Source organism: Mirounga leonina, unplaced genomic scaffold (assembly GCF_011800145.1).
Source record: "Mirounga leonina isolate KUSES-001 unplaced genomic scaffold, KU_Mleo_1.0 Mir_101609, whole genome shotgun sequence".
Classification (NCBI taxonomy): Eukaryota; Metazoa; Chordata; class Mammalia; order Carnivora; family Phocidae; genus Mirounga; species Mirounga leonina.
The window spans coordinates 6,913,474-6,941,406 of NW_023270164.1; the positions used below are offsets into that span (position 1 = coordinate 6,913,474).

The 27,933-nt window shown below is 39.3% G+C and overlaps 1 protein-coding gene across 3 annotated transcripts in view; it reads right to left on the minus strand.

Annotated features, from left to right (window-relative positions):
* Nucleotides 1-27,933, minus strand: part of CASK (calcium/calmodulin dependent serine protein kinase) — a 346,878-nt gene that overhangs the window by 292,934 nt on the left and 26,011 nt on the right. For all 3 annotated transcript variants that reach the window (XM_035003264.1, XM_035003263.1, XM_035003270.1), the window contains exon 2: nucleotides 257-369. In XM_035003264.1, the coding sequence (XP_034859155.1) occupies nucleotides 257-369 (113 nt within the window). The remainder of the gene's footprint in view (nucleotides 1-256; nucleotides 370-27,933) is intronic.

Consider the following 27,933-nt stretch of genomic DNA (forward strand, 5'->3'; position numbering starts at 1 on the left):
CACTTTCTTCTAATCAAAAACCATAGGCCTAGAGCAATCTTACGTGGTTCTATAACTGTAAATTACTCTAGCTATCTTTCAAATACCATGTTCTAGAATTGACAAACTAGAATGGAATTTAAACTGTCTCCACCCATTTCCCACTACATTATACCCATCACTTCCCCACCCCCGGATGAAAGTTAGGTTGATAAATGGATTTTGGAGATGAAATAAAGCCAGACATCAAATAACTTACTTGAAATCCATCTCTTACCTTCTGTACTTAACCCTGGACTTGATGTGAACTTGGCTACATCAACAATTTTTACAGCAAATTGTTGCCCAGTTTCTCTGTTGATACATCGTCGTACAACACTGAAGGGACCCCTTTAAAAAAAAAAAAAAAAAAGGCCAAGTTTAATTCATTGTTTTTAATTAATGTCCCCATCAATATCTTACTGATGTTTCACTGGCTGTAGTTTAAGATCAAACTTAAGTTCAAAATTTATTCAAAATAAGTAATTCTGAACATATTTTTCTATAATCCATGAGGTAAATAAGTCTTACGTTCAAGTTATTAAACTAGAATAGAAAACAAATTTGCATTTCTTTTTTTTTTTTTTTTTAAAGATTTATTTATTTTTTAGAGAGCGAGCAAGAGAGAAACAGCATGAGGGGAGAGGGTCAGAGGGAGAAGCAGGCTCCCCGCCGAGCCGGGAGCCTGATGTGGGACTCGATCCCAGGACCCTGGGATCATGACCTGAGCCGAAGGCAGATGCTTAACCATCTGAGCCACCCAGGCGCCCCCAAATTTGCATTTCAAAATGACTTCTGAAAATTCTAACTAGTATTCTTATATTCAAGGCAAATAATTTTTGTAATATTCTACATATATTATCAACATCTTAAAGTAAGAAATCACAGCGGTAGTACACACAGCTTTTATCTTTTGAAGCAGAAACTTAAGTCATTCTTGACCCCTTCCCCTTTCACCTTACCCACCACCTATCCAATCTTCACTAACAAGTCCTACCGACTTTCTCTCAAATCTCTCAATCCTGTCCACCTCTCTCCATGTATCATACCCTAGGTCTAAGCTACTACCATCTTCTACCGGGACTACTGAAGAACTTGTTTCTCCCACTCATTCTTGGAGTCACGTTTTAAAAATGAAAATCTGATCTTATGTTTCTGCTCAAAATCCCAGAGAAAGAAGGTATTTTCAATGCATATATTTGGTTAGGAACTGAAACACATAAATAATTCCCAAATAGGAAAATACACCCCAGTAAAATCTAGCCAAAAGACTCAAAGAGGCACTTCACAAAGAGAAATCCTGCATGACTTTGCCTCCAACAACCTCTCTGGTCTCACAAGAAGTTACAGAGAAATCTATCTTCCTTAAACTTCAAATTAGAATTGTTCTAAATTGCCATAGGAAAGGAAGTACTTTCTACCAGGAGAGCCACTGGTCTATTCATTTGAGTCATCCAGCTCTCTCCCTAAATTGGTGGCTCTTAATACTGGCCATACAATTGAATCAACTGGGATGACTGATAAAACACCAAAGCCTGGGCCCACATATTACATACACACACACACACACATGGGCACACACAGTTCCTTGTGATTAATAGTTATCAAATAAGTATCTGAACCAAAGATAATCCAAAGACTGATTTGCACATGTACATGCTTGATTTGACTACTGAATACAGAATACAATAGCAATGTACTATAGCAATTTATCTGAAGGCGATTATAGTTTAAGTCATTAAATACATGTACAGGTATACACATGTGTATCCACACCCCTCAGGAAAAATAACACCCTCATTAGCTTTTACAGGTAAAAACAGTACATGTGGATGCCTGTGGTCAATCAGCAGATAAATTCTTCATTTACACTGGGGCACTTGTGATCCTGCTTGCCTTAAAGAAGTTTGTCTTTCTCTCAATTAGGGGACAAGGAAAAGAATATAATCCAACCCAGACTTAAACATTTCCCTATCATCATATGAATTAGTTGATTTCACCATGCCATCCTCTGGACATCAATTACACCACAGCTTCAAATCTCTCTCTTCAAGCAACCTAACAAAGCTCAACTGGAAGGGGAAAAAAATGGTAATAATGTGCCTTTCAGAACTCTGAAGAAAGAGGACCTTTTCGATAACCACTCCAAAATGCTCAAAGATTTTGCTCTAAGACAAGACAATATAACAAAGTGAGGCAGGACTCCCACAAATGTTTTCATTCTCAATCTGGATGTCTTACTTGTGACTACTTATCCTGACAACAGCAAGCAATTTCAGGAAATGCTTGATGCAATTGGTTTTTGTCTACACTTAAACCCTTGGGATTCTCTTTATATACACATTTGTGTAGTGTGCTTCAATTCACTACATCTTTTTGGAAATTTTCCAAGATCTGTATGTGGGATTATTCGTGGACAATAGAGTCAATTTTTTACCTTTTCCTGTTTGACGGAAGGTGGGGAAGAAAAGCATAGCTTCTCTCCCTGCCCGTTTAGTAATAGTAAGATGAAGAAAGCTACAGAAAAAGGAGAGAAAAGGGAATTTGGAGGGGGAAAAAAGGCATTTAAGTCTATGAATAAAAATCAAACCCAATCCTCAATTCTTTAGGCTAATTCTTTAATGTGAGGCAAGGAAAATGAGTTTATTTATGAACTACTGATGACCTGAAGACAGGTCAAAAAGTAAAGCATTTCAAGGGTCTGTCCCTCAATGGCACCCAGGAGTTAGGAAAAGTGAATCAAATTTAGTACACAAAAAAGACACTGAAATATACTTTAAGTTTTTCTTATGATTTAATCCATCAACCAGGAACTCAGTGGAAACTGATAAACAGTTATACAGTGTCTGTAATTTTAGCAGGATTTGAGTACCTGTATTTGGTTGATAGGTTGAAGATGGGCAGGCAATGAAATACTCTGGCTTGGTTTCCCATCTTAAGAAGAGAGGGTGTATGGGCACTTAGGTGGCTCAATTGGTTAAGCATCTGCCTTCAGCTCAGGTCATGATCCCGGGGTCCTGGGATTGAGCCCCACATTGGGCTCCCTGCTCAGAGGGGAGTCTGCTTCTCCCTCTCCTCTGCCCCCTTCCCTCTGCTGTGCTCTCGCTCTCAAATAAACAAAATCTTTTTAAAAAAAGAGAGAGGGTGTAATAAAGTGTGTGTAATACAGCAAATGTTTTATACTTATTAATTATACTTGAATGATACTTTAAGGAACAGCAAAAATTCAGGAGGCCTAACTCTGGTCTTTCATCTGGCAGAAACTCTTCCATGCTTGAAATTTCATCCTTACATTTTTTTTAGTCTATGGTACACCTGATTCTTGAGTATTTAAGTGGGGGAAAATATTGACAGATAGTTGTAAGCCATCATCATAAGCTATTATCTTTCTCATATTTCTACTAATTCTCCCCAGCATGTTAATCAAAATGAAATAAGATAACGGATAGCATTTCAGATTTGATAAAATAGAAGTTCGTTGTTCAACTCTTTTAGAATAATGAATTTTGATTAGGATGGTGGCACAAGGTTCCATTTGAGGCAGGTGGCGGCTCACAGAATTCTGTTTTTAAGTAAAAGGTCAATGAAACCAGAATACGTTGTAAATGAATAAATATTGCCGAACCACGCCCTAAAGTTTTGAAAAAAATGCAGCTGCATCTCTATGCAGTCAGAGTCCCCTCCTCTGGTTTTCATTTATGTGAAAACAGTGAAGTCTAGTAAATGAGTAATTAAAAAAAAAAAAAGATTTATTTATTATTTTAGAGAGAGAGAGAGAGAGAGGAGGGGCAGAGAGAGAGGGACAGAATCCTCAAGCAGACTCCCTGCTGAGTGGGGAGCCTCACATGGGGCTCGGATCCCAGGGCCCTGAGGATCATGACCTGTGCTGAAATCAAAAGTCTGGACGCTTAACCGAATGAGCCACCCAGGCGCCCCGGAAATGAACAATTTTGATACCAAAAGTAAATACATCAAAAAAGGAGACTAGAATTAAGGCTGAAATCAGGCTAGAATACAGTAGTATATTGGTTTCCAGGATAACAGATTTAACACAATGCATCTAATTTATTTTCCTCCCCAGACTCCACTAAAATGATACCAAAGGGGCTATCACTTTTTAAAAAGGACTAGGAGAAACTAGAGGAGACAAGAGTAATACTCAAAATTGGGAAGCAAAAAAGCAGATGGAGTACTGGTAACTGACTTACCAGAGTCAGGAATGCTGAAGTGCAAAGAGAAAATAAGGGAAGTTCATAAACCAAACCCATTTACACTCCAGAATCCTCAAGACACTCGAACTGGCAGCACCAGAAAACCCTGGAACTAGAGGTTAAGATGGTGGGGCTAAAAGAGCAGGTTTGAATGAAATCTCTAGAGAAGCAGTTAGAGTCCTAGGTCCCCTCCATACCCATACTCCATCTCACTGTGCAACTGCCCTACTGTCATTCTATCAGAGATCCGCTCCAGAGAGGGTAAGACATACGGTCTGAGAACTGGGGGCACAAGGCAGCTGAGGGAGTGGGTACTAGTAAATGGAAAGCGAGGGGATTGAGTGATCACACACAAAACTGAATGCAGACAGCCCCACTCCTTTCCCACTTCACACGGGGTACGTTAGAAGCTAGATCTTTATTCTTCAGGCAGGAGATTTTCTGTTGTGTATATGACCAGACCAGAAGGAAAGACCTATACATTTATAATATAATGTACATTATAAAGTTAATATGAATTATGTTCATTGTAACAGTGTGAACTTCTTGTCCATATCACAGGCCTAAAAGCTTCACTGCTTTATAACAAATTATAAAAATTATGCAATGTACCACAAGGATACAGGAAAACCATGAAGAAAAAGAACCACCAATTCACAAAAGGAAAGAAACGGATGGGGGAAGGGAAGACCAATAACAAATTCCTATTTTTATATATATATATATTTACACACACAGACACACAGTTGATATACAATCTTCATTATTTGTAGAGTATTTACGAAGTCACTTACTAACATTTGTTTGTAACCCAAAATCAATACCCATTGCACTTTCACATTCATTTACAAACACATGCCTAACAGTGAAATATTTGAGTCACCTGAGGTGGATTTACCAGCTAAGGGTGAACAAGGTGACACTCAGCCTTCTTGTTTCAGCTGTTATACTGTAAGCAAGTGTTCTTTTTGCCATTTAGTGCATTTTTTTACATTTTGTGCTTTTTGTTGGTCATTTCACTGTTTCAAATGGCCTTCAAGGGTAATGCTGAAGGGCTGTCTAGAATTCCTAAGTGCAAGAAGGCTGTGCTGTGCCTTAAGGAGAAAATAGGAGTGTGAGGTAAGTTTCATTCAAGAATGAATTACAGAGCTGTTACTCATGATTCAATGTTAATCAACAATATATATGAAATAAGGTATCTTCAAACAAAAATATACATAAGACAGGTTATGTATTGATTAGTTGAATAGGTGACCAAAGGCTCACAGGAGCCTAACCCTGTATTTCCCCTAGGAGCAATGGTTCAGCATTCATTGTTTGGGGCAACTTCATAGAACATAACTACTGCAAATAATGAATATTACCTGTGTGTGTGCATGTGTGCATATGCATACACACATATACACACATGTGTATTTGTATTATGTAATGTATATTTATAATATGTAGTATTATGTTACATGGTTTTAGAATATAAACTCAATGAGTACTTGATATATTAGTGGTATATATTAGACCCTCAGTAAGTATTTGGTGAACAATGGATCAAAAATAAACTAGGAATGAGCAAAGCCACTGATAAATTTATCATACCACACAATTTTACAGAAGTATATAAAACTGAAAAATCATGGTACTTCCAGCTATTTCTCTACCAACTTACTAAGTCTGTATTTTCCTACGACTTTCTATATAGTTCTGATGTTAGTTGAGGGAAATAAATGGTGGGTGGGTAAAAAGGAAACAAACTAAAAATATAATAATAATGACATTAGCAGTAAGAATAAAGTCTTAAGAACTACATTCTATAGACACATAAATATGTATAAAAATAATACTTAATAAAGGTTAACAGTGGTCTTTTCCTCTTATTTCAACATTGTTAGTCATTGCCACTAAAGAAGAGCTCATACATATCATTCCATCAAATTCTTTCCCTGTCTTCCTGTAGCTTTCTGGCAGCGACAGGACAAGAATGTTGTTCTGACATTTGTTTTTCTCTTTAATACATCTGGGACCACTTCTACCTCCAACACACACACTTAAATATACACACTAAGCTAGGTTACTTTTGGTACAGTGACTAAGCCAAAGGAAAAAAGCTTGCCTAATCATAGCTACTACTAAAGAAACACACGAGGTGGAAAATTATTAAAATGAAAGTCTCAGGAACTGTTGCTTAAATGTTAACAATTAAAGACCTGACACCTCGAAGAATTAAGCTCAGTATATATAATTCACATTGTTCCTTGAAAATAGAAAGGGGAGGCTTATCTGAAAATTTGGCAGTGGATCTCCAATAAGCTAATAGAACAAATCTAGCCCAACTGTCAAAGCTGAGTAATTCAAAGAGTTAAGGCTCACATTTACTAACTCAGTACTTACACTGGCATAATTAGTACCTCTGTCAAACCCTGACAGTTCAGTGAAAAGTTTAGTAGACCTTTCTTTAGATTTTTATGTAGCACACCGTTCTCTAGTCTGAATCTACACAGGATATATTCACGACTTTTATGAGAGGACTGACTGCAGAGTATACATAGCAATTTCTGCTAATCCAAAAGTTCTGGAAAACTTGATTGATATGTTTTTGTGTGCGTGTGTGAGTGCATGTGTTTGAAGGGCTAGGGTTAGGGCCATAGTAGAAGGATATGGACTCTCAGTCTTTGTTAGCTCATATATGATGGAGCATTATCAAGGAGACTTGCTAAGAGGAGAAAAAACATTTTAACAGATAAGAAACAGGAAGAAGAACAAAGGAGGAAGGAAAGAAAAAACAAAACATATGAAGAACTGTAAAATAAACACACCCCAATGTAAGAATTCTGACTTGGTTGTACATATTTTGGCCTTTTTAGCCAAATATATAAAGAACTTTCAAGATATTGGATATTGAAGCACTGACATTAAAAAATTCTATTGATATTTGCACATTTTATTCATTTACTTCATTTTCCCCCATAGAAGTCAGACCAAAAAAAAAAAAAAATACAAAGGACAAACAAACAAAAGATTAATAAAGCAATTCTTGTCCTCAGGAAACACCTAATCTTAACAGACTGCTGTAGGTACGTATACATGATTTTAGTATGATGTTATAGAGCAAGGAATTAAAATAGTTTAAAACAGTATAATACCAAGAATTTATTATCTAGGGATAGGAAGGTAGTCAGAGGAAGCCTCTATGAGAGAGAAACACTTAGGAGGGCTTGGAAAGATGAATATATTTTTCAGGCCAAAACAAGGGAAAAGGGAAAACTCCAGAAATTAGTAGGAGCATGTGGAACAGCCTATAGCCAAGTCAAAACATGGTTTGTGCTGGATACTACAAGCTATTTGGTATTGCTGGTGTGAAAAATTGGAGGGTGAGAAGTAGATGGAAAGGGAGAAAGGCATAAGAGTGGAAGATGGGTTGAAGAATGAGTGGGGGGCCAGTTAGGAAGTCACTACATTAGCCCAAGCATGAGGTGACAAATACCTAAACCAATACAGCAGAGGTAATGGATATACTTAAAAAATGGACAACATAGTGGGGTGCCTGGGTGATGTAGTCAGTTGAGAGACCGACTCTTGGTTTCGGCTCAGGTGGTGATCTTGGGGTTGTGGGATCGAGCCCCGTGTCAAGCTCCGTGATCCGTTCGGAGCCTGCTTGGGACCCTCTCCCTCTCCCACTGCCCCTCCCCCTGTGCTCACATGTGCACTCTCTCTCTCTCTCAAATAAATCAACCTTTTTAAAAAATTGACAGTGTAGTGAATGATCAGCTTGGGGGTCAGATGAAAGAATGACTTACAGATTTCTGGCAACAGTTACTGAGTAAATAACGATACCATCAAATGAGAGGGGCTAGATGACAAAGAGCTAGTAGAAAACTGAGAAAGGAGACACATGGTTGTGTTTTGAAAATGCTGATTTCCAAAATATTGATTTCCATGAACTATCCAGGCAGAGATCTATTGAGGACAATTAGGAATATAAAGTTCAAGGAAGGGGTCAACATGTAGATGATGAAGACAACACCAAACACCACTAATAGCATACCATTTGCCAAGCATGCTGCTAAGAACTTTATATGGATTCTCTCATTTGTAATGTATATCATTATCATAACAGCTAAGAAACTATTAGCCCCATTTTATAGATTAGGAAAACTGAGGCCAAGACAGGTTGTCTAGGGCCAGACAGTGAACGGTAGAGTCAGGACTGGAACCAAGACATACGGAACTCCAAGATCTAAGTTCTCAATCTCTGTACTCCCTAAGGAGGCATGAGTGAACAGGAGGTAACTTAAGCCACTCATGTGAACGAGATTACTTAAGAGTACAGACCAAAAAGGACAGAAGACAGAGCCCCAGAAAACATGAACAAATCCCATCTCTCCAAAAGGAACTGCTGGAAACATACCCTCAGAAAGACTGCAAGAAGCCCAGGAAGAAAAAGTGCTAAAGGCAAGCTCTTAGAACATAGTATGTTACAGAAATACAGACACAAAGACCAAGTGCTTAGCAGTGTCTGCCCTAGGCGTGAACACAGAGATTCTCCCCATTCCTCTCAAGGCAGGCACGAGAAAAGTCCAATTTTCATTTTTAAATTAAGAGCTGCACATTCTCATTGTTATTTTCTAAATGTGGGACTATATATCGGAAATTGACCCAAAGAAAATATTTACTAGAGAAACAACTTTTTGGGAACTTGCTCCTAACTTTCTACTAGTGTTTGTGAACTTACTTATAACTAGTACTAAATATATCACAATTGTCAAATTCCGCATGCATACTCCAGTCTTTATAAACTGAAACTAAAAATTATGGAAGGCTGGCAGAATGAGGTTATATTGTAAATCATATTTATAAAAGGAGTGTGTTCTGTTAACATGCCACTAACATAGTTCTCCAAATGCTCCATTATTCCTGTAACAGTACGTTGCCTGCCATTAGCTATTACTTGGCCCAGAAGTTACTATCTTCATTAATAGATTTTTTTTTCAGTGATACTTCTGTAGAGTACTGTTAATCTCTTCCCACTCAGAACCACGTTTTATGGATCTCTATAACAAGTTAGACCTAATTCTGAATTAAATAAAATTAAATTATCTTATTTAAATTACATAAATTAGTGAAAGAAACCTCAAAGCCAGCAATACTCTCCTTTCTCTATTATTCATTTTAGTTGCGATAGGATTATGCAAAGTTTATATAGCAGCACAGAAACAAAAATGGATTTAGCTAACACTCTAAATTGGGGTTTCCCAAATTGGCATCTTGTGGAGTCCTTAAGGAATAAAAGTTTCTCTGTCAAGTTTGGCAAACACCATATAAAATACTTACCCCCCATCTCCACCCCATATTCACATTACGCATCAGCAGCTAAGTCTTGCAGTCAGAAAACCAGCATCTCTCTCCTCCACCCTCTACTCCCATCACCCACGCTGCACCAATTAATCATTAGTGTTCCCTGAAAAGCATGTTGGACTGGTGATCTAAATTTTAATATTTATAATCACACTACAGATTACGAAGTTGTAACGGCTGTGAGCCATTCAGATTTCAAACTTTTCTCTGAAACAAATATTCTCCCACCCCCACAGGGCATATAAATTGTTGTTTAAATTCTTACAGAGAGGGACATAATCCAATCGTTTGCTTAGTAAAGGATGGGAAAGATTTAACTATGCAATTTAAATGTCTATTCATTAATACTCCCAAAAGTAATTTACTTTTTACAATTGTTAATATAAGCATATTCAGCAGGCAGTAATGTAACCTCTGGTCTTTTAACCAAAAAACAGTTAACAAAAAGGCAAAGCATACAAAGGAAATAAGTATTTATACCTAATTACCCAGCTCAGTGCAGGGCAGCAGAAAATAGGTTTTGAATCATAATTGTAGTAATCAGTTTCTAGGTCTAAAGGAGATGATCTGGAAAATAACTGCTTTAGGGGAAAAAAATCAGAAAATAAGAGTATAAAATAAATGGATATAAACTGTTTAGGCAAGACAGTAAAATCAAATATTCAAACAGTTGGGGAATTTTTCAAGTTAGATAAGAAAGCACAGTCCCTGCATGTTACAAGGAATATGCAAGTCAGTAAAGCTTATTTTCCCAGGGATGGATCAACCATTCAGTGCTTATATAAGGACGTCCTTTTAATCAATAAGGCACGTAATAGAGCACAGAGGACAAGAAGAGAAAAGCACTAGCATATTCCTCAACGCGTCTGAAACTGAACTCCTGAGCTTTTCAATCTCCTTTCTCCCGCTCAGTTGAAGGCCAACTCCACATTTCCTTCCAGTTGCTTAGCCAAAACTTACAGTGCCATTCTTGATCCCTTTCTTTCATATTCCAATTCCGATTCATTAGGAAATGCTCTTGGCTCTACTTTGCTGAGATCTTTATTTTCATTTGTTTCAAAAAAATTTGTAACCAACTGTTGGAACAATTTTATGACAGCTGAGTTAAAATGCCCATGACATAATTCCAATATCTGATTCAAAGTCAGTATTGGCCTCAGTTGAAGGCCTTTTCTCATTCAAATTGTGGTTTTCCTAATGCTTAATAAATATCTCAGACACTGTGGTCTTTACTGGACTCTTGATCAAAGAATCTTCTATTTTAGCAGGCTATCGCCCTGTTTAGGTTTAGTACGTAAGTTCTTGAGTTCTTTTGCGGGCTGCAGTTCTAATGACAGTTGTTTAGTTTTCTGAGCCCTTACAGTGCTGTTCTGGTCTGCTTCCTCTTTCCGGGGCTGCTGGAGGCTCCCAGTCAAACCATGCTGATGCAATCTGCGGGGTGCCTCCCAGGACCACTTGCTCTCCCTGGGCAACCTTAAAGGAGAGCGGGGTGCAGTCAGAAGCTACCGGGCCTGGGTCTCCTCCTGCTATGGGGTTGGACGGCAGGGAAACACGACTGCTGCTACCATGGCCTGGCCTTTGCTCTTGTGGCCACTGGAGGCAGATCAGAGGCCTAGGGCCTACGTTGTGGCCAAGGGACTGAGATAGCCAGGGCTTTGACGCTGCCGGCAGATCAGACCGCCCACCAGGGCTCCAGGCTTTGCCGTTCTTGCTGGGGCTGTGGGCAGCTCAGACTGCCCACTGGGCTCCAGGTGTGGGGTCCCACTAAGTCTCTGTGGAGCTTCCCCTTGCCTGGGGAAAGGGGCTAGAGAAAACAGGCTTTTGTTTTTGTTTTCTATGCCCTTTGGTGAATCTGGGTAGTAGGTCTCTCCAGCACCCAGTCCAGGAGTAAATGGGAAGTAAAGAAAACCCACTTAAGTCCCCACATTGTCATTCCTCAAGTACTGCTACTCTACCTTCTTTCCAGTTCGGAGTCCTTTTATTGCTGTCAGTTAAATAATTTCCAAGGCATTTATAGTTGTATTTATAGGGGAGGGGCAGGAAAAAGGGAGTCTAAACCACCTTGTCCCAGAAATGGAAGTCAATGCATTTTCAATCTCTTCCGTTCTGGCTCGTATTCGGAGTCCATTCTATTCAAATTCGGGGATGAGTTACAGTTCTTTTACATCCAACATAGCCAGTTGAAAATAGTAGCCATTAAACTCGTCAGGTCCATACTATAGTTTTCCATGACTCCTGGCTCAGAATTTGAGTCTCAAGCAAGTAACTGATGTTTCTCAACCTTCTGCAGTTTGAGGAATACTGAACTAGACAAGGTATACTAGAATAGGGGTACCTTTCTGTTATCTCCACACACACGTGTGCACACACATTCATACTTGCACACTTGCTCACCCTGGCAGCCTTCTGGAATCTAAAAGGAGATCTAAGATACCAGAGTCTCTTCAGTGTATTTTAGTCACGGCATATTGGTTGGAAAATGGTGTTTTTAATAATCCCATTATTTGATCTTCCCTATTATAGAAAGTAAGGCAAGTTAGGGGTCACAGGAATCCACATAAATAAGGTGATGCATAACTGAAGATCAGCTCTTAATAAAGGATCTGTTGGGCGACTAAACTAGTACTTTGAGGGCAGGGATTTTTGCTTGTTCACCTTGTTTCTCTAGTATATAGAGCCACGGGTGACATTATGCTAGATGAGACGCACATGCTTTCTGGATGGACAAATGGACTCAAAGGATGCACAAACAAGGGTGTCATCTTGGAGACACATTCATGTAGTTATATTTTATTTCATATAAATTATAGCTAATAGCTTTCTAGCTCTTCAATCTCTTGGAGATTTTCACTTCTCTAGTAGAAATAAAACTTTTAACTTGTCAATGCCAATTGCTGAAAGGCAGGCAAAAGTTGTAAAATCATATGACATGTTAATTTTTAAATACGTCTTCAAAAATATACTCTTTTGTTTTACTAGAAATGTTGCATGCCAATTCAAAATCCTTCTAATGCTACCGTAATTAAAACCCAAAAAGCAGACTTTTTTACTTCTAACATGTAGTAACATCTGTTCTTAAACATTTAGTTTTAATGATTTAAAACAGGCCTTGTAAACTTGAGGCATTTTACAAAAGCAGTATTTTGTAATGGCAGAGACCCAACCATAGCTCCTAAAATTCAGAAAGCTTTTCAACCTAAAAGTTTATAAAATGAGCTGTGATAATGATTAGCTCAAAATCAATTCAAGCTTTTTGTTTACTTGAATGTTTAAACAGTTTACTAAAACAAACTTCACTTTGTATAATCTGACAAGATTAAATATGAGCCTCAATCACAATAACAGTTTACCACAAGATATAACCAAATGGAAATAAACTACTTCTTTTATTCATATGATCACTTTTTTGATGAAATCACAAGTAAATAAACTCAATTAAGACTTAGAAGACAAACTTCATGGTTCCTAATTAATGCTGGATTGAAGACTAAATCTTAAGCACGAGCTTAAATCAGTAAATAGACATAGGATGAGATGATAAAACTAGAAACATTCTATAACCAATGACTAATCATCCATTAAAAATCAATACATATGCAATTACTATTTACTGTCCCTTAACCAAATCCTTTATTTTATAGCAGCCATTAGGGAAAAAATAAGGAATGAAACATGCAGAATATCTAGCATAGATACAAAACAGATGGGTTGAGATCACATAAAAGAACACAATGTTTTTAACATATGAATTTTTTAGGCAGCTTCACTGAGTGACCACTGAAATTTCAAAAGGGAAAAAAATTATTCTACTAGCCAAGAATCCTTGCACGTTAAAACTGCATAATGAACTTACGACTTCCTTTTGGCATGCCCAAGCAACCTAGAGGTATAAATACGCCAGCTACAAATATCCCTTAAGTATGAAAAGTCCCTTTAAGAGAAGACAATTTAACTCTTGATAGACTAACTTTTTCCTCTTTTTTTTTTTTTTTAAAGATTTTTATTTATTTATTTGACAGAGAGAGACACAGCGAGAGAGGGAACACAAGCAGGGGGAGTGGGAGAGGGAGAAGCAGGCTCCCTGCAGAGCAGGGAGCCCAATGCGGGACTCGATCCCAGGACCCTGGGATCATGACCTGAGCTGAAGGCAGTCGCTTAACCAACTGAGCCACCCAGGCGCCCTAACTTTTTCCTCTTTAAATCAAAATCATCACAGCATAAACAGAGCATGGGCTTCAGAATTCAAAAGACTTGGGGCTGAATCCTGGATCTGCCCCTTACTAGGATGACATTTGGTCGGTTATTCAGGCTTTCTGGGTCCACTTTATTTAAACTGCGAAAAAGAGATAAGAGCTACTTCAAAGAGTTCTGAGGAGATAAGAGAAGCCATATAGGCCTGTGCCTGGCACATATGCACAAGAGGGTACTTCTTCAGAGGGTCATCTGTTACTGGACAAGTATCTCTTTATTCCTCCTCCCCTACAAAATAGGAGACATCTCCCATACTACTAAGATGCCATTTCACTATCAAAACCAAGAATCAGGAAAAAACCAGGGAGAGTTGTTCCTATTAATAGTGAAACAGGTAACCAGGACCAACCTTCCTACCTAAGGACAAAATAAAACCCAGAAGCACACCCACACTCTTTCTCGAAAGTATAAATACCTTATAAAGTATTTAAATTTTGCCAGTTGAAGACCTAGGAGAACAAGAGAACCCACAGCAGTAAGCTCAGCCACACACAGCTTCTTTTGCCTACAGGGCATTTCTCCACTCCTGAGAAGTAGCTGCCTCATAGGACTCCTATGGCCTCGTAGGAATGGGTGAGTAAAGAGAAGCCTTGCAATTTACCTGAGAAACTAATCCCCACTTTATTCTGGTTTCTTCTGAAAAGCTATGCCTATGGTGGAGGTGAACCAAAAGCAAACGTAGCCTTGCATGAACTCGGAGTGTGGCTCCCTCTTATCTGGTAGGCCACAGAATCTCAAACCTTAGTTGGATTAGGGCATTCCTGGCCATGAACTCTCCCCCACAATCCTAGCAAGGCAAATCCTCTCTTGAGAAAGTCACTGCCATCTTAGTATGAGTAAGAACTGGAATAAGGGACAAAAGAAAAAGACCAAAGTATGAGATACTGGAAAAAAAAATATAATAGCCCAAATTTAAAACTCAAAGGATGGATTTCTGGGAGCTGAAGTTAAGAATTAGTAAAGGGGAGTACAAGTCAGAAGAAATGATCTGGAATACATCATGGAGAAAAACAAGAAGAAAACAAAGAACAAGGTGAGAGACTCGGATGAAATAATGAGAAGATTTAATGTATGTTAACTGGGGTCCCGGCAGGAAAGAAGACAATGAGGTCAAGGCAATATATGAGGAAACAGTGGAGAACTTTTTTATAGAATGTTTTCACAGAATATTCAGACATGTCTAGCCACAAATTCAAGACTCCCAGTTAATCACAATAAATAAAATCTATACCTAGGCACATCATAGGAAAACAAAGAAAATAACCAGAGGTTAAAAAAAAGATTATCTTCAAAGTGACAATTTGACAGCTGACAACAGAATCCAGAAGACAATGGAACAATTCAATGAGATGAAATAAAGTGTCATCCAAACAATTTTAAACCCAGGGACATCAATCATGAAAGCAAAGGCGAACACAAACTGAAAGAGTATGTCATAGCAGACCCACACTAAGCCAATTTTTGGGAGGGAAAATTACTCCTGATGGAAGGTCGGAGATGCAAAGAATGAAGAGCAAAGTAAGACATAAATACATGGGTAAATCTAAATACGGACTGTGTAAAACAATAATGTCCCATTGGTGTACAAATATAGAGAATTAAAATGTATGACAAATATTAAATCAAGGAGGAATAAAGTTCAAATTTCCTAAGATCCTTGCACTGGCTGAGATAAGGGTAATAAGACTTCCCAGTATTATACTCTGTAAGTGCATGATACATGTTATTTTAAGGGTTACCACTGAAAGAACGGAAACAGTGTCTAAATTCTAAACTAAGTGGGGGAGGGAATGGAGTGACAAAAAATAATCACGTAAGAAAAAAATGAAAGAGAACAGGCAGGACAAACAAAATACAAAATACATTTAAACTCAAGTATATTACTACCGTGTGCTAGGAACATGAAAAAAATATACAGACAATAAACATAATAAGGAAATTATAAAGTATATTAAGAGGGGATAAGTCTCAGGAAAAAAGAGTAACATTCAGGAATTGGGAATACTAAGGTGGGTTGGGACAGGTTTTATTACTGAACAGGGTAGTCAGGGTAAGCCTCATTAAAAAGGTAGCCTTTGAGCAAAAGACTCCTTCGTTCTCTACAGCTGACCTAAAGGCACATACCTCCAGCCACAGCTCTGGGCCTGCCATTGCGGGGACCATTATTTTCAATGTATTGTTTCCTGCCCATGTCTGTCACCTTTAATTTTGTCACTTTAACTTTTTCTATTCCAGGTACTTTGGAAATTCTTACAAAGATTCATTGTTTCTGAAGGCATGTCATAGAGTGGAGAAATCTCACACTTTCCAAATTAAATAAGTCAGAATCTCCACAAATAAGTATTCCTTAAGCAAAAAGCTTAACAAAATGTGACTGATTCTGGTCTACTTTTCCTATCTACCGCTTTTATCCCATTTAGTACAAGTAGATGAGCCACCGCACAACCTCATAAATCCTTCCCTCTTCCTGAAATGCAAGATGAAGTCAGATAAGATTTTGTGAAGAAAACAACTAAGAAGTTTTGGTTGATTATGTTACTTATCCCCTCTTAATACTATGGTTGGCACCCTTCTTTAGGGCTCTGATAATCAGGCTGGGACACAAGGACATCAAGGTCGTGAAACTCCCAATCCACCTACTAGCTGCAAGCCGGCCGCTGAAGCACAATTCACTACCAGTGAACTGAGTAAGTGCAATGGTCTCTTGCTAATCCTTTTCAGGCCAGAGACTGAGCTCATCCTGGGCTAAAACAAGCCATTTGAGAGAGTTGGCCTTTGGCACGGACTCTTCCCATTCTGGGTCCCCTCCTCTCCTCACTTGGCGCTGGCCAATGGCCCTCTCCTCCTCCGTGCTGGCTGCCGGTAATCACTGACAACACAAGCCGACTGGGCGGGCGGGCGGCGGGGGCCTGTCTCTTAGAGAGTCAGACACAGCATCTCCAGGGTGGAAGAAAGATTTCGTTCGTTAGGCAGACGCCTAACGACTGAGCCACCCAGGCGCCCAAATCTTTAAATAAATAGGTAAGGACTTATTGTCATTTTGTTCTTTTTTTTATAGTTTTCTTCCTCTCTTGCGGTTTTCCTTTGTGGTTTTTTTTTTTTGTAGCGTGAAGACAGCCATACAAAAACAAATGAGTGTGGCCATGTTCCAATAAAACTTTATCTACAAAAATAGGTGGTTAGATTTAGCTCTCAGGCTGTAATTTGCTGATCCTGTTGTAGATTAAAAATGAAACTGGAGGGGCGCCTGGGTGGCTTAGTCGTTAAGCACCTGCTTTCAGCTCAGGTCATGATCCCAGAGTCCTGGGATCGAGCCCCGCATCGGTCTCCCTGCTCGGCGGGAAGCCTGCTTCTCCCTCCCCCACTACCCCGCTTGTGTCCCCTCTCTCGCTGTCTGTCAAATAAAATCTTTAAAAAAAAAAAACAAAAACTGGAGCTTACTGTCCAGTTCCTATTGTTTACCATCAAGGTTGGGATATTCTTTCAGTGGTCTGAGTAGCCCCATAATGAGTAGGTTTGTTTCTGAAAAGTGTAAAGACACCGAGGCCGGTTCACTGAACTGTTTCACTGCTAATGGGGAAATGCTATACATTTAGTTTTTTGTGGGTTTTAAATTTTTTTTTTACTGCTTTTGGATTCTTTTTTCAATCCTAGGTTAAAGGGAAGAACCCCATCAAAATTCTTTTAAGATTGTCTCACCAGAAGCAATATAAATGGGGAGTTCCAAAAAAAAAAAATAACTTCCTTCATGCTTATTGCCTAGAAAGTGGATGAAAATCGAGTTAAGAATGTACTAGAAATTTTCAGATATGAAAGATTATTTAAAATACTAGCTTTAATAAAGTTAGGGGGAAAATCACTAGCTTTAGCTGGAGATTTATCTCCATCCCTAATTGGAGAGTTGTGATGTGCCATCTCTGTATATTTTAGGACTTCTCAAAGAGCCCCTGATAGAGTCCCTGTTTAGGATTAGGGTGCACGTGCGTGTGTGTGTGTGTGATGTAAACAAAACTTCAGGTTCTATTTTGTGTTTGAAACCCATTTTACTCAATATATTTTGTGGTCGTAGACCTACACTACTTAGAGTGCTTTGTGGCTTTAAAAAAAAAAAAAAAAAACCCTGTCACTGCCTGTTATGTACGTAGGAAAGATAGTGTTAAACTTAGAGCTTTTCATAATTTGTTTTCAAGACTGTTCTAGATTATAATTTTGAAGCATTGTGAAAAGCTCCAAAGACTGTTAAAAGAGGGCATTTTGTATCACAGCTTTTGTCTTTGCATTTGGGCATTTGACAGATGAATTAATTGTTCATAATGTGAAATTTCAGAATTTAAGTACAGTCATGCTGAATACAGTATTCTTCATTGGCAGTTCCCCACCCCCCTTCAGCGCTTGGAATGTATCATCCCGCTGTCTCCTATGCTACAAGGATCTGCACACAGTGTTATCGTGAAGGGGACCAGGGCGGGGGGTGGGGGGGTGCGGTAGAGATGGCTTATATGTGACAAGTTGCTTTTCTCTTGCTGTTTTCAAAATTCTTTGACTTTTTCATTATGTCTTATTGATGACCTCTTGATGTTCAGACTATTTGGTGAACATCCAGATCCATGATACCCAAAGTACATTTCCCTCCCAAGTTTGGGAAGTTTTCTGTTAAGCTTTCTGCTCCTTTCTCATTTTCTGCTTCTTTTCAGAGTCCCATAATGCATATTTATTTTCTTGATGGTACCCTGTAAGTCATATAGGTTTTCTTCACTCATTGATTTTGTTCCTCTAACTGGATAATTTCAAATGACCTGTCAAGGAGCTCACAGATTCTTCTGAAGGACTGAGTAGGCTGTTGAAATGTTCTCTACATTTTTCAGGTCAGTCATTTTATTCTTTGGCTCCGCATTTTGGTTCTCCATGGTTTCTATTTGTTTGGGAAAAAACTTCTTTTGCCCTTATGTTTTCCTGATTTTGCTTAGTTGTGTCTTTCTCTTGCAGCCCACGGAGCTTCTTTAAAGATGATTTTGCATTCTTTCCCAACTAGTCCATTTCTTTAGGGTCGGTTACTGGAGCTTTATTAGTTTTGATCTATATTTGCCTGATCCTTCACGATCCATATAGCCATATGTTGGTATCTGTGCATGTGAAGAAACAGACTGGTTTTGAGGTAAAGACCTGCTCTTGACAGGTCCTAAGACTGATTAGACTACCTCTAGGATTACAGTTGAGTAGGATGGAGCCAGGTGGTTGTGGTGGTTGTTGGGTTCACAGTTGGGACCATAGTTGACAGGCCTGTTACCAGGGCTACAGTCAAGCGTGGCTTCTACCGCCTCCCTGAGCATGCTTCCACTGGCGTGCTTGGGTGGGGTGGGAGGGGGGCTGGAAAGACACCTTCCAGACTTCAGTACAGCAGGACTGCAGCCAGGTCACAAGACTGCTTCAGGTATTATGGTCAGATCCAAGGTTGATGGGCCTATTACTGGGGGTATCGAAGGGCATGGTTTCTACCAAGTCCTTAGGTGGGCAGGACTGCTATGGAAACAAGTAGAGTGGGGATGGACTTGGGTCATGGGACTGCAGTTGGGTTCAAGGGTCAGCAGGCCTGTTACCAGGAACAGGGAAAGAGGTGGCTCCTCCTGGGTACCTTGATGGAAGGGGCTGGTGGCAGGACTGTAAACAAGTGAGGTTAGTGCCAATTGCGCAAGGAAATGTGGCGGTTTCTGGTCTGCAGCCAGGACCACAGTTGGTGGGCCTGCCACTGGTTCACAGGCTTACCTTCTCAAAGTGGCCCCCTTTGGTCTTGGGCTCCATAGGGTATTTGCAACCTCTTACCTGGATACCAAAGCTCCTACAGAGGCACTTTTGTTCACACATGGCTGCCAAATATTTGTTTCTGTGGCGGAATACGGGCTGGGGGATCTCTTATTCGGTCATCTTGCTCTAACTAGGCAATTTAATAGAATAGATTGTTGTGAGGATTAAATGAATAGATGTAAAATGTTTACCATTGTGCCTAGTATTTAATAGGCATTCAAAAACTTATTTACTAGTATTAAGCACTAATGTCTAATATAAGGTCTGACAACTGGTGTTCAAATATCTATTGTTTGATGAATCTTCCCCTTGTAGCTCATAGGATATGAAAATTTAAAATCTTAGAAAATGGGATTCTAGTACCCAGGTACTACTTATCCTCTTCTTTGTATGTTAAAAAAAAAAAAAATTTAAGGAATACCTTGAAGAGATCTAATCAAGGAAAACTAGCAAGGTACTGAGGTCACCCAAGTTAAGTAGCATAAAGCATTCTTTATTAAAACTTGTCTTTCACGACTCTCAGTCTAGGACACTGCCAAAAGGAAAAGTTTATGGGACTTAACAGTCTTTTGATTGACTGAGGATATTTACCTAACGGTCAATACTTAGCGCGCGCGCGCGCACACACACACACACACACACACACAGTACCAAATAAAGCAGCCACAAAAGAATTTAGTTTTCATTTACAGGGGAAAGTGATTATACACTATCCAAAAGGTCCTAATATTGAACTTACAAACAACCAGTTGCAAGTTCCCTTTCTGCTTAAACATGGAATCTCCCACCATGGACAAGAACCAAGACCCTGGGTAAACTGCATCACCTGATGGCTGAAATCAGAAAACAGGTGGCATAACAGCTCTTCTGCTTTAACAGAATCATACAGAGAACACAATACCTATTTTTTCTTGACCATTTACCCATCACTGATTTAACTTCTTTCTTGGCAATTATGTCCATGTATTTCTTTGCTCATACTTTTTCCTTGTCTTTGCCAAGTGTTCCTGTCCTTAGGAAAAAGCACTCCCTGCTAGTCCTAATTTCTCCCAATTTAGGAGTTAAAAAGCAGATGTACATCAAGCTGCCCATCGGTGCTTAGAATACACCTATATGAAGGTAAAGGAAAGACTTTTTGGAAAATTTGTCTTAAGAACTAATGCCATCAGTCTCTAGCAAATTCTAAGTGACTTTAAAGCTGGTTACTCTTGTTAGGCGGTAGCAAAACATTTGATAACATCACATGCCCATTCAGACTAATTTAGGAAACTACAGGAAAATTTCAGGACATGGGTGTATGATGGTTTTTTCTTGCAGCTTTTGAGTCCAGTCCCAGGAGAGACCAAATCAAACTAGAGCTAGACATTCTATGCCTGCAGCCTTCAATCTAGATTGACTGAGAGTTACATAATTTGAAGCTTTGCAGGGCTGTAAATATCAACAGCCTCTGTACCTCAAATTGAGGGGATTATAAGCAGTAACTCACAAGTAGCTGTCTTAGCAGGAGGTAAGACCACAGCCCCAAGCTGTTTTAAGAGTTCTCTTCAGGACAAGGAAGAAAAACAGCCAGCAACAAACAAACAATCAGATTAAGGATGTTGCCTACCTCAAGGCAGCTGGCTATTAATTTAAAACCTAAAAGACAAGAGCTGAGCACGGAGGACAGTAAGCAGAAGAATTTAAGCTAAGAAACTATGCCTAGATGTGGCTTCTACTCCATGGAGCTTACTGAAAACAAAAATATCAGACACCCATTAGTTCTTGAGGGAATATCATAGAAACTCTAAGACTGCTCTGTAGCAGCCAGCAAGTATTAAGTCTCTAAAAATAATTCATGGCCCCAAATCCTCACCAACAGGACACTTATTAGCTGTGAAAGCTGTGCTTTCCCCAAGAAAAGTATGTGCCCCAACGAGCACTTGAGATGGGGCCATGGAGAAGAATGGACAATAAAGAATCTCTAGAGAACAGTCAGGGGCCTGCTCCAGGGCAAAGGAAATCCCCCTGTATTATTCGGACTATTCCAATTGCTGCTTTGACCCTGTAATTTAGCTAACACCCACCTTGCCTTTGGGGACTGAGTGCCACTTGGCCTCTGCCACCCCAGGATCCAGTTACCCACCCTGTATTTAGGTTTGCCCATCCAGGGGCAGCAGATCCCACTATAATTTCTGACCTATAAGGAGGAGCAATCCTAGAGCTCCTCAAGGATGCTGGCACTCCCCCTCACAAGTTTTATTTCCCAGGCAAAGGAAATCCCTCTAGAGAGCAGAACCAGGGACTGACAGGCCATCCAAGGAACTTTCTCAACTGGCAGGGCAGGAAGTCTTTGCTCTTCCTGCCCAGTAGGATTTGGTCACTGCTATCTTTCCCAATCTCCCCTTTTTTGGCATGGGAACTTTTACTATAGTTACCATTTTTTTTCCTACCTACCTATGTAACAATGAGGGAGATGGCAGTTTTGTGAAACACCAGACAAGACATACCTAGACCTAATGGGGTAGACTGCACATCACCTAGAAACTGACTTGGGAAAATGGACACAATGACTAGGTAACACTTTGGAGGTATTTCCATTGAGGAAAGGGAGAGCATGTTCTCTACACGGGAAAAAGATTGAATAAGGATTAGGGTAGTTAATGGGGTATACTACAGCAAAGAGTGTTAATTATCTGCCCCCCAATATCCATTCTCCCCTCTTTTTCTTGCTACCAGAAGCCCAAAGTTGTATTTTTACTGGAGCACATTGCAGCCCAACATGTCCCAGCTTTCTAGTAGATGAGGAGGCCATGTGATAGCTTGGCCAATGATCTAAAAGCAGACTTTACTGGATGTGCATTACAAGAAAGTTCTTTAAAGAGGTCTTATGCATCTGGCAGACACCATTTTGCTCCTTCCCATTTTCCAGCCTGTCTAGAACACATATGGGATGACTTGGGAATAACCCTGTAACCATGAGCATATGCTAAAGATGGCTGGGAAGAAGGCTAGAAGGCACCTGGGTCCCTAATGGTATCCTGGAGACCCTATACCAAGCTCTGGAATGCTGAATTTTGGAATTTCATGAGTAAAAAATAAACTCAAAATTTAAGGCCACTATTATGTTTTCTGTTCCATGTAGTAAAATTAAATTCCTTAACTGGTACACATAGCATCCTTTAACTTACTGAGGATTTAACCAAATTTAGGTCCATATAGAATCTATAGAGAAACTACTAGGTACCTTAGATTTAGCTAGCATGACTGCAACATATTTGCCATGCATAGGTTGCCCCCATGTCCACTTCAGATGTGGTTCAATCAGGGGCACTCTCCCTCAGTAAGTTGGAAGTAGGCCCACAAAACTGTTTCAACTCCAAGTCTCAACAGCTACAACTCATCTAACTGACCTGGCACCCAATATAGAACCTATTTTCCATTTGTATCAATTTCAGTTTCTCTGAACTCCAGAATTCTAAGACAAAATTATAGACCTTATAACGGAGAAAATGTGCCAAGATTTCTACACCTGCCAAGGATCTAAAATAAAATTATATAAGCTGAATTCTATAACTCTGGACCAGTCACATTTTCTCAAAAAACTGGGTCCTTCGTTTGTGAGATGGAATAGGAAAATCTACTTACCTCATAGGGTTGATGTGAAGATCATATACAAAGTTAGTGTGAAAAACAGTAACAATAAAACTTTGAACCTGAAATTACTATGAACACTTAAATCATTATTCTATAAAATGTAATTTATTCTTCACAACTAGCATAATTTGCTACCTACTAGGGATACTCAACATTTAAAATTCATTTCAAGAACAGGGTTATATTTTCTTGTGTGGTAGTATAGACAATTCTAAGAGTTCATTCTGATTTTACGCCAAAGAAATAATGGATTGGGGTGGGGGAAGCACAGAAAGATCAAAAATCTGTTCTAATCATCTTCATAGCCTTAATTCCACAATGCAGAAATAACAGTACCACTCATGAAAGAATTCAGTTTTTACCCTATTGGGTTAATCTTTTAAAAACAGAAAAAGTAATTTCATTATGGGAGGGGGAGGACAAGTTTATCATACATGTGTTGTTGGTTTTTTGTTTTTTGTTTGTTTTTTTAAACTCAAAGGGGAGAAATCTCTTCAGCTCTACAGACTGAAGTTCACAATAAATGTAAAAATAACTAGGCAAATTTGATTATATCAACAAATATTTGATTGCCAACCAAATATGATGACTTGTTGCTATTACCATAGTGAATTATCTACAACCTCTAACTTTAGTAAGAGCAGTGAAGTAAACCCTGAGATCCAAGTCTTAGTACCCAGGATAACATGTAATTGAAGTTTCAATGTTTGAAGAAGCTTTAGTCATTTAAAAAAAAAAAAAAAAAAGTACTCATTACTATCTCAAATGGTCTTTAAAACAGGGGCTACATACATATTGCCAGCTGAAGTTCCCAACTACCTAGATCCCAACTACCTAGATCCCAACTACCTAGATCCCAACTACGGAAAATAAAAGGCATCTATGCAGATAAGCACTATCATTCTACAAGTGCTATATAAATTAGTGTGTCTAAATGTTAAAGGACCTTAGTTTTAAAATACGAATAAGGACATGCAAGCAGAGTTAAGAAATTTCAAGTTCAAAGTTAAAACATTCTGGCTAGAGGAGAAAAAGCTTCTTTCAACAAACCTAGCTACCTGCTAGAGATCAGAGCACTAGATAGACCCCATTGTCTAAACCATCCTCCTACTTGGCTAACGCAGATGGAAAAGCCTCAGTAACTTTCTAAAAGCCACTGTGCATCACAGGTATGCTGCAGCATAACTGTGACACCGGGCGGGCATGTACACCACAATCAGGGGACATATGCTAGAAGCTGGGATATTAACAGCTTTCTCCCTTGCTATTACTATCCACAGTGGGCACCATCTGGAATGATTTAGAGAATCACACAAGCAAAAACAAAAGATTTAAGATGTATTGCATATTCTCCTGTACAAAGTTATCCAACACACTGCTACCTAAAAAACTCTACTACATTCTGCCAGACTGAAAGTAGCACCTTCTGAGGAAAATGGTGAATAAATAAAATTTGTAGCAAAACACAAAACTGAAGTACTGCCTCATCTTCAAGATCACCACATGAAAGAGAAATTAGACTGGTATAGGCTAAATGTTTAGGTCCCCCTAAAATTCACATGTTGAAACCTAATCCCAATGTGATGATATCTGGAGGTGGAGTCTTTGGGATAGGACTGGTTTATGAGGGTGGAGCCCTCATGGATGGGATTAGTGCCCTTAAATTTTTTTTTTTTAAGATTTTATTTATTTATTTGACAGAGAGAGACACAGCGAGAGAGGGAACACAAGCAGGAGGAGGGTCAGAGGGAGAAACAGACTCCCTGCCGAGCAGGAAGCCCGATGCGGGACTCGATCCCGGGACTCCAGGATCATGACCTGAGCCGAAGGCAGTCGCTTAACCAACTGAGCCACCCAGGCGCCCGATTAGTGCCCTTATAAAGGCGATCTCTCCTTGCCTCCCTTGGCGCCCCGCCCACAACCCCATGGGTCCTGTGAGGACACAGTGAGAATGTAGTCACAGGACACAGGCTCTCACTAGACTCCCAATCTGCCAGCACCTTCATCTTGGACTTCCCAGCCTCCAGAACCGTGAGAAATAAACTACCTAGTTTAGCATACTGTTAGTATAGTAGCCTGAACGGACTATGACAGAAGGCAAATTCTTCATCACAAGTACATCCCAAACCAGGTTCTCCTAAGTTTTCACCCCTGGCTTCGGACCAGGGTACATTCATTTTCTTTTTCCTAGGCTGAGTCCATTTTTTTGTACAAGTATCAAATTCTAACCAAATAATGTATTTCTGAACACTTTATCTGCTACCTAAGCAAATAAAACCGTGTATAGGATACATCTGTACATTAGATAAATGCTCAGATATTCTAGACATGTCCTAGACATACAGTGAAAATGTCAAAACTTAATGTATTAAATTGAAGAATTAACTTGGAGTCAAAAGAAGCAAGAAGCAATACAGGGCGTGCAGGTACAAGGGAGTGGTTGAGATCAGAGCCGTTTTACCCTTTTCATTTTAATGCATCAGGCACAGCAGTCTCAGCAAATACTGAATTAAAAGCTTAACACCACTCTTTTGAGACTTACACAAAACAATGATAGCTTTCTAATTAGTTTAAGCCAGGTCTCTGAAGGCACTGAAAACAAAAATCCTATCTACTGAAACTATCAATCCATTACAAACACCGCTTTCTTCAGCTAATTCCAGGTGAAGAAATGTAACATGAAAAGGAAAAACCCCAAAGCAGTAACAACATCAAATCTATAGCCATATTTTTCTGAGAACTGTCAATACTTCTCAAATTCACAGAAAATATCACAACCTTCAATGTCTTCTTTATTTCACTTTTCTATCCTGGAATGGAAAGATAAAATAAAGCTCTTACACAAGGATTCCAATTTAGCCATCTCCAAATAAATCATCAAGCCATCTGAAATTTTAGACTATATAGAAGCCACAGGTAGCTCCAGATGGTCTAAAACAAACAAACAAACAAACAAAAAAAAACACAAAAACTTGGGGACACTTACTGCATGTGTTCTGCTATGCTTTCTAGCAAGAACCCCCAATAACCTAAAACTGGGAGAGAGGAAAAGGGCTTGCAATTGGTACTTCCCAGAGTAAGGAAAGAAGACAGCATTAAGAATACCAGATGGTTCCTACTGGCTAGTATTTTGGTGAGAATTTTTGCATCCATGTTCATCAGGGATATTGGTCTGTAATTCTTTTTGATGGGATCTTTGTCTGATTTTGGGATCAAGGTAATGCTGGCCTCATAAAATGAGTTTGGAAGTTTTCCTTCCATTTCATGTGGAAAACCCAAAAGACTCCACCCCAAAACTGCTAGAACTCATACAGGAATTCAGTAAAGTGGCAGGATATAAAAATCAATCCACAGAAGTCAGTTGCATTTATATATACCAACAAGACAGAAGAAAAAGAAATTAAGGAGTCGATCCCATTTACAATTGCACCCAAAACCATAAGATACCTAGGAATAAATCTAACCAAAGAGGAAAGAATCTGTACTCAGAGAACTATAAAATACTCATGAAAGAAACTGAGGAAGACACAAAGAAATGGTAAAATGTTCCATGCTCAGGAACTGGAAGAACAAATATTGTGAAGATGTCAGTGCTACCTAGAGCAATCTACACATTCAATGCAATCCCCATCAAAATACCATCCACTTTTTTTCAAAGAAATGGAACAAATAATCCTAAAATTTGTATGGAACCAGAAAAGACCCCAAATAGCCGGAGGAATGTTGAAAAAGAGAACCAACGCTGGTGGCATCACAATGCCAGACTTCAAGCTATATTACAAAGCTGTAATCATCAACACAGTATGGTACTGGCACAAAGACAGACACATAGATCAGTGGAACAGAATAGAGAACCCAGAAATGGACCCTCAACTCTTTGGTCAACTCATCTTTGACAAAGCAGGAAAAAGTGTCCAATGGAAAAAAGACGGTCTCTTCAACAAACGGTGTTGGGAAAATTGGATAGCCACATGCAGAAGAATGAAACTGGACCATTTCCTTACACCACACACAAAAATAGACTCCAAATGGTTGAAAGACCTCACTGTGAGACAGGAGTCCATCAAAATCCTGGAGGAGAACACCGGCAGCAACCTCTTTGACCTCAGCCGCAACTTCTTCCTAGAAACATTGCCAAAGGCAAGTGAAGCAAGGGCAGAAGACATGAACAGACATTTTTCCAAAGACATCCAAATGGCCAACAGACACATGAAAAAGTGCTCAACATTGCTCGGTATCAGGGAAATCCAAATCAAAACCTCAATGAGATACCACCTCACATTGGTCAGAATGGCTAAAATTAACAAGTCAGGAAACGACAGATGTTGGCGAGGATGCAGAGAAAGAGGAACCCTCCTACACTGTTGGTGGGAATGCAAGCTGGTGCAGCCACTCTGGAAAACAGTATGGAGGTGCCTCAAAAATTGAAAAGAGATCTACCGTACGACCCAGCAATTGCACTACTGGGTATTTACCCCAAAGATACAAATGTAGTGATCCAAAGGGGTATGTGCACCCCAATGTTTATAGCAGCCATGTCCACAAGAGCCAAACTACGGAAAGAGCCAAGACGTCCATCAACAGATGAATGGATAAAGATGTGGTGTGTATACACACACACACACACACACACACACAGGAATATTATGCAGCCATCAAAAAAAAAAAA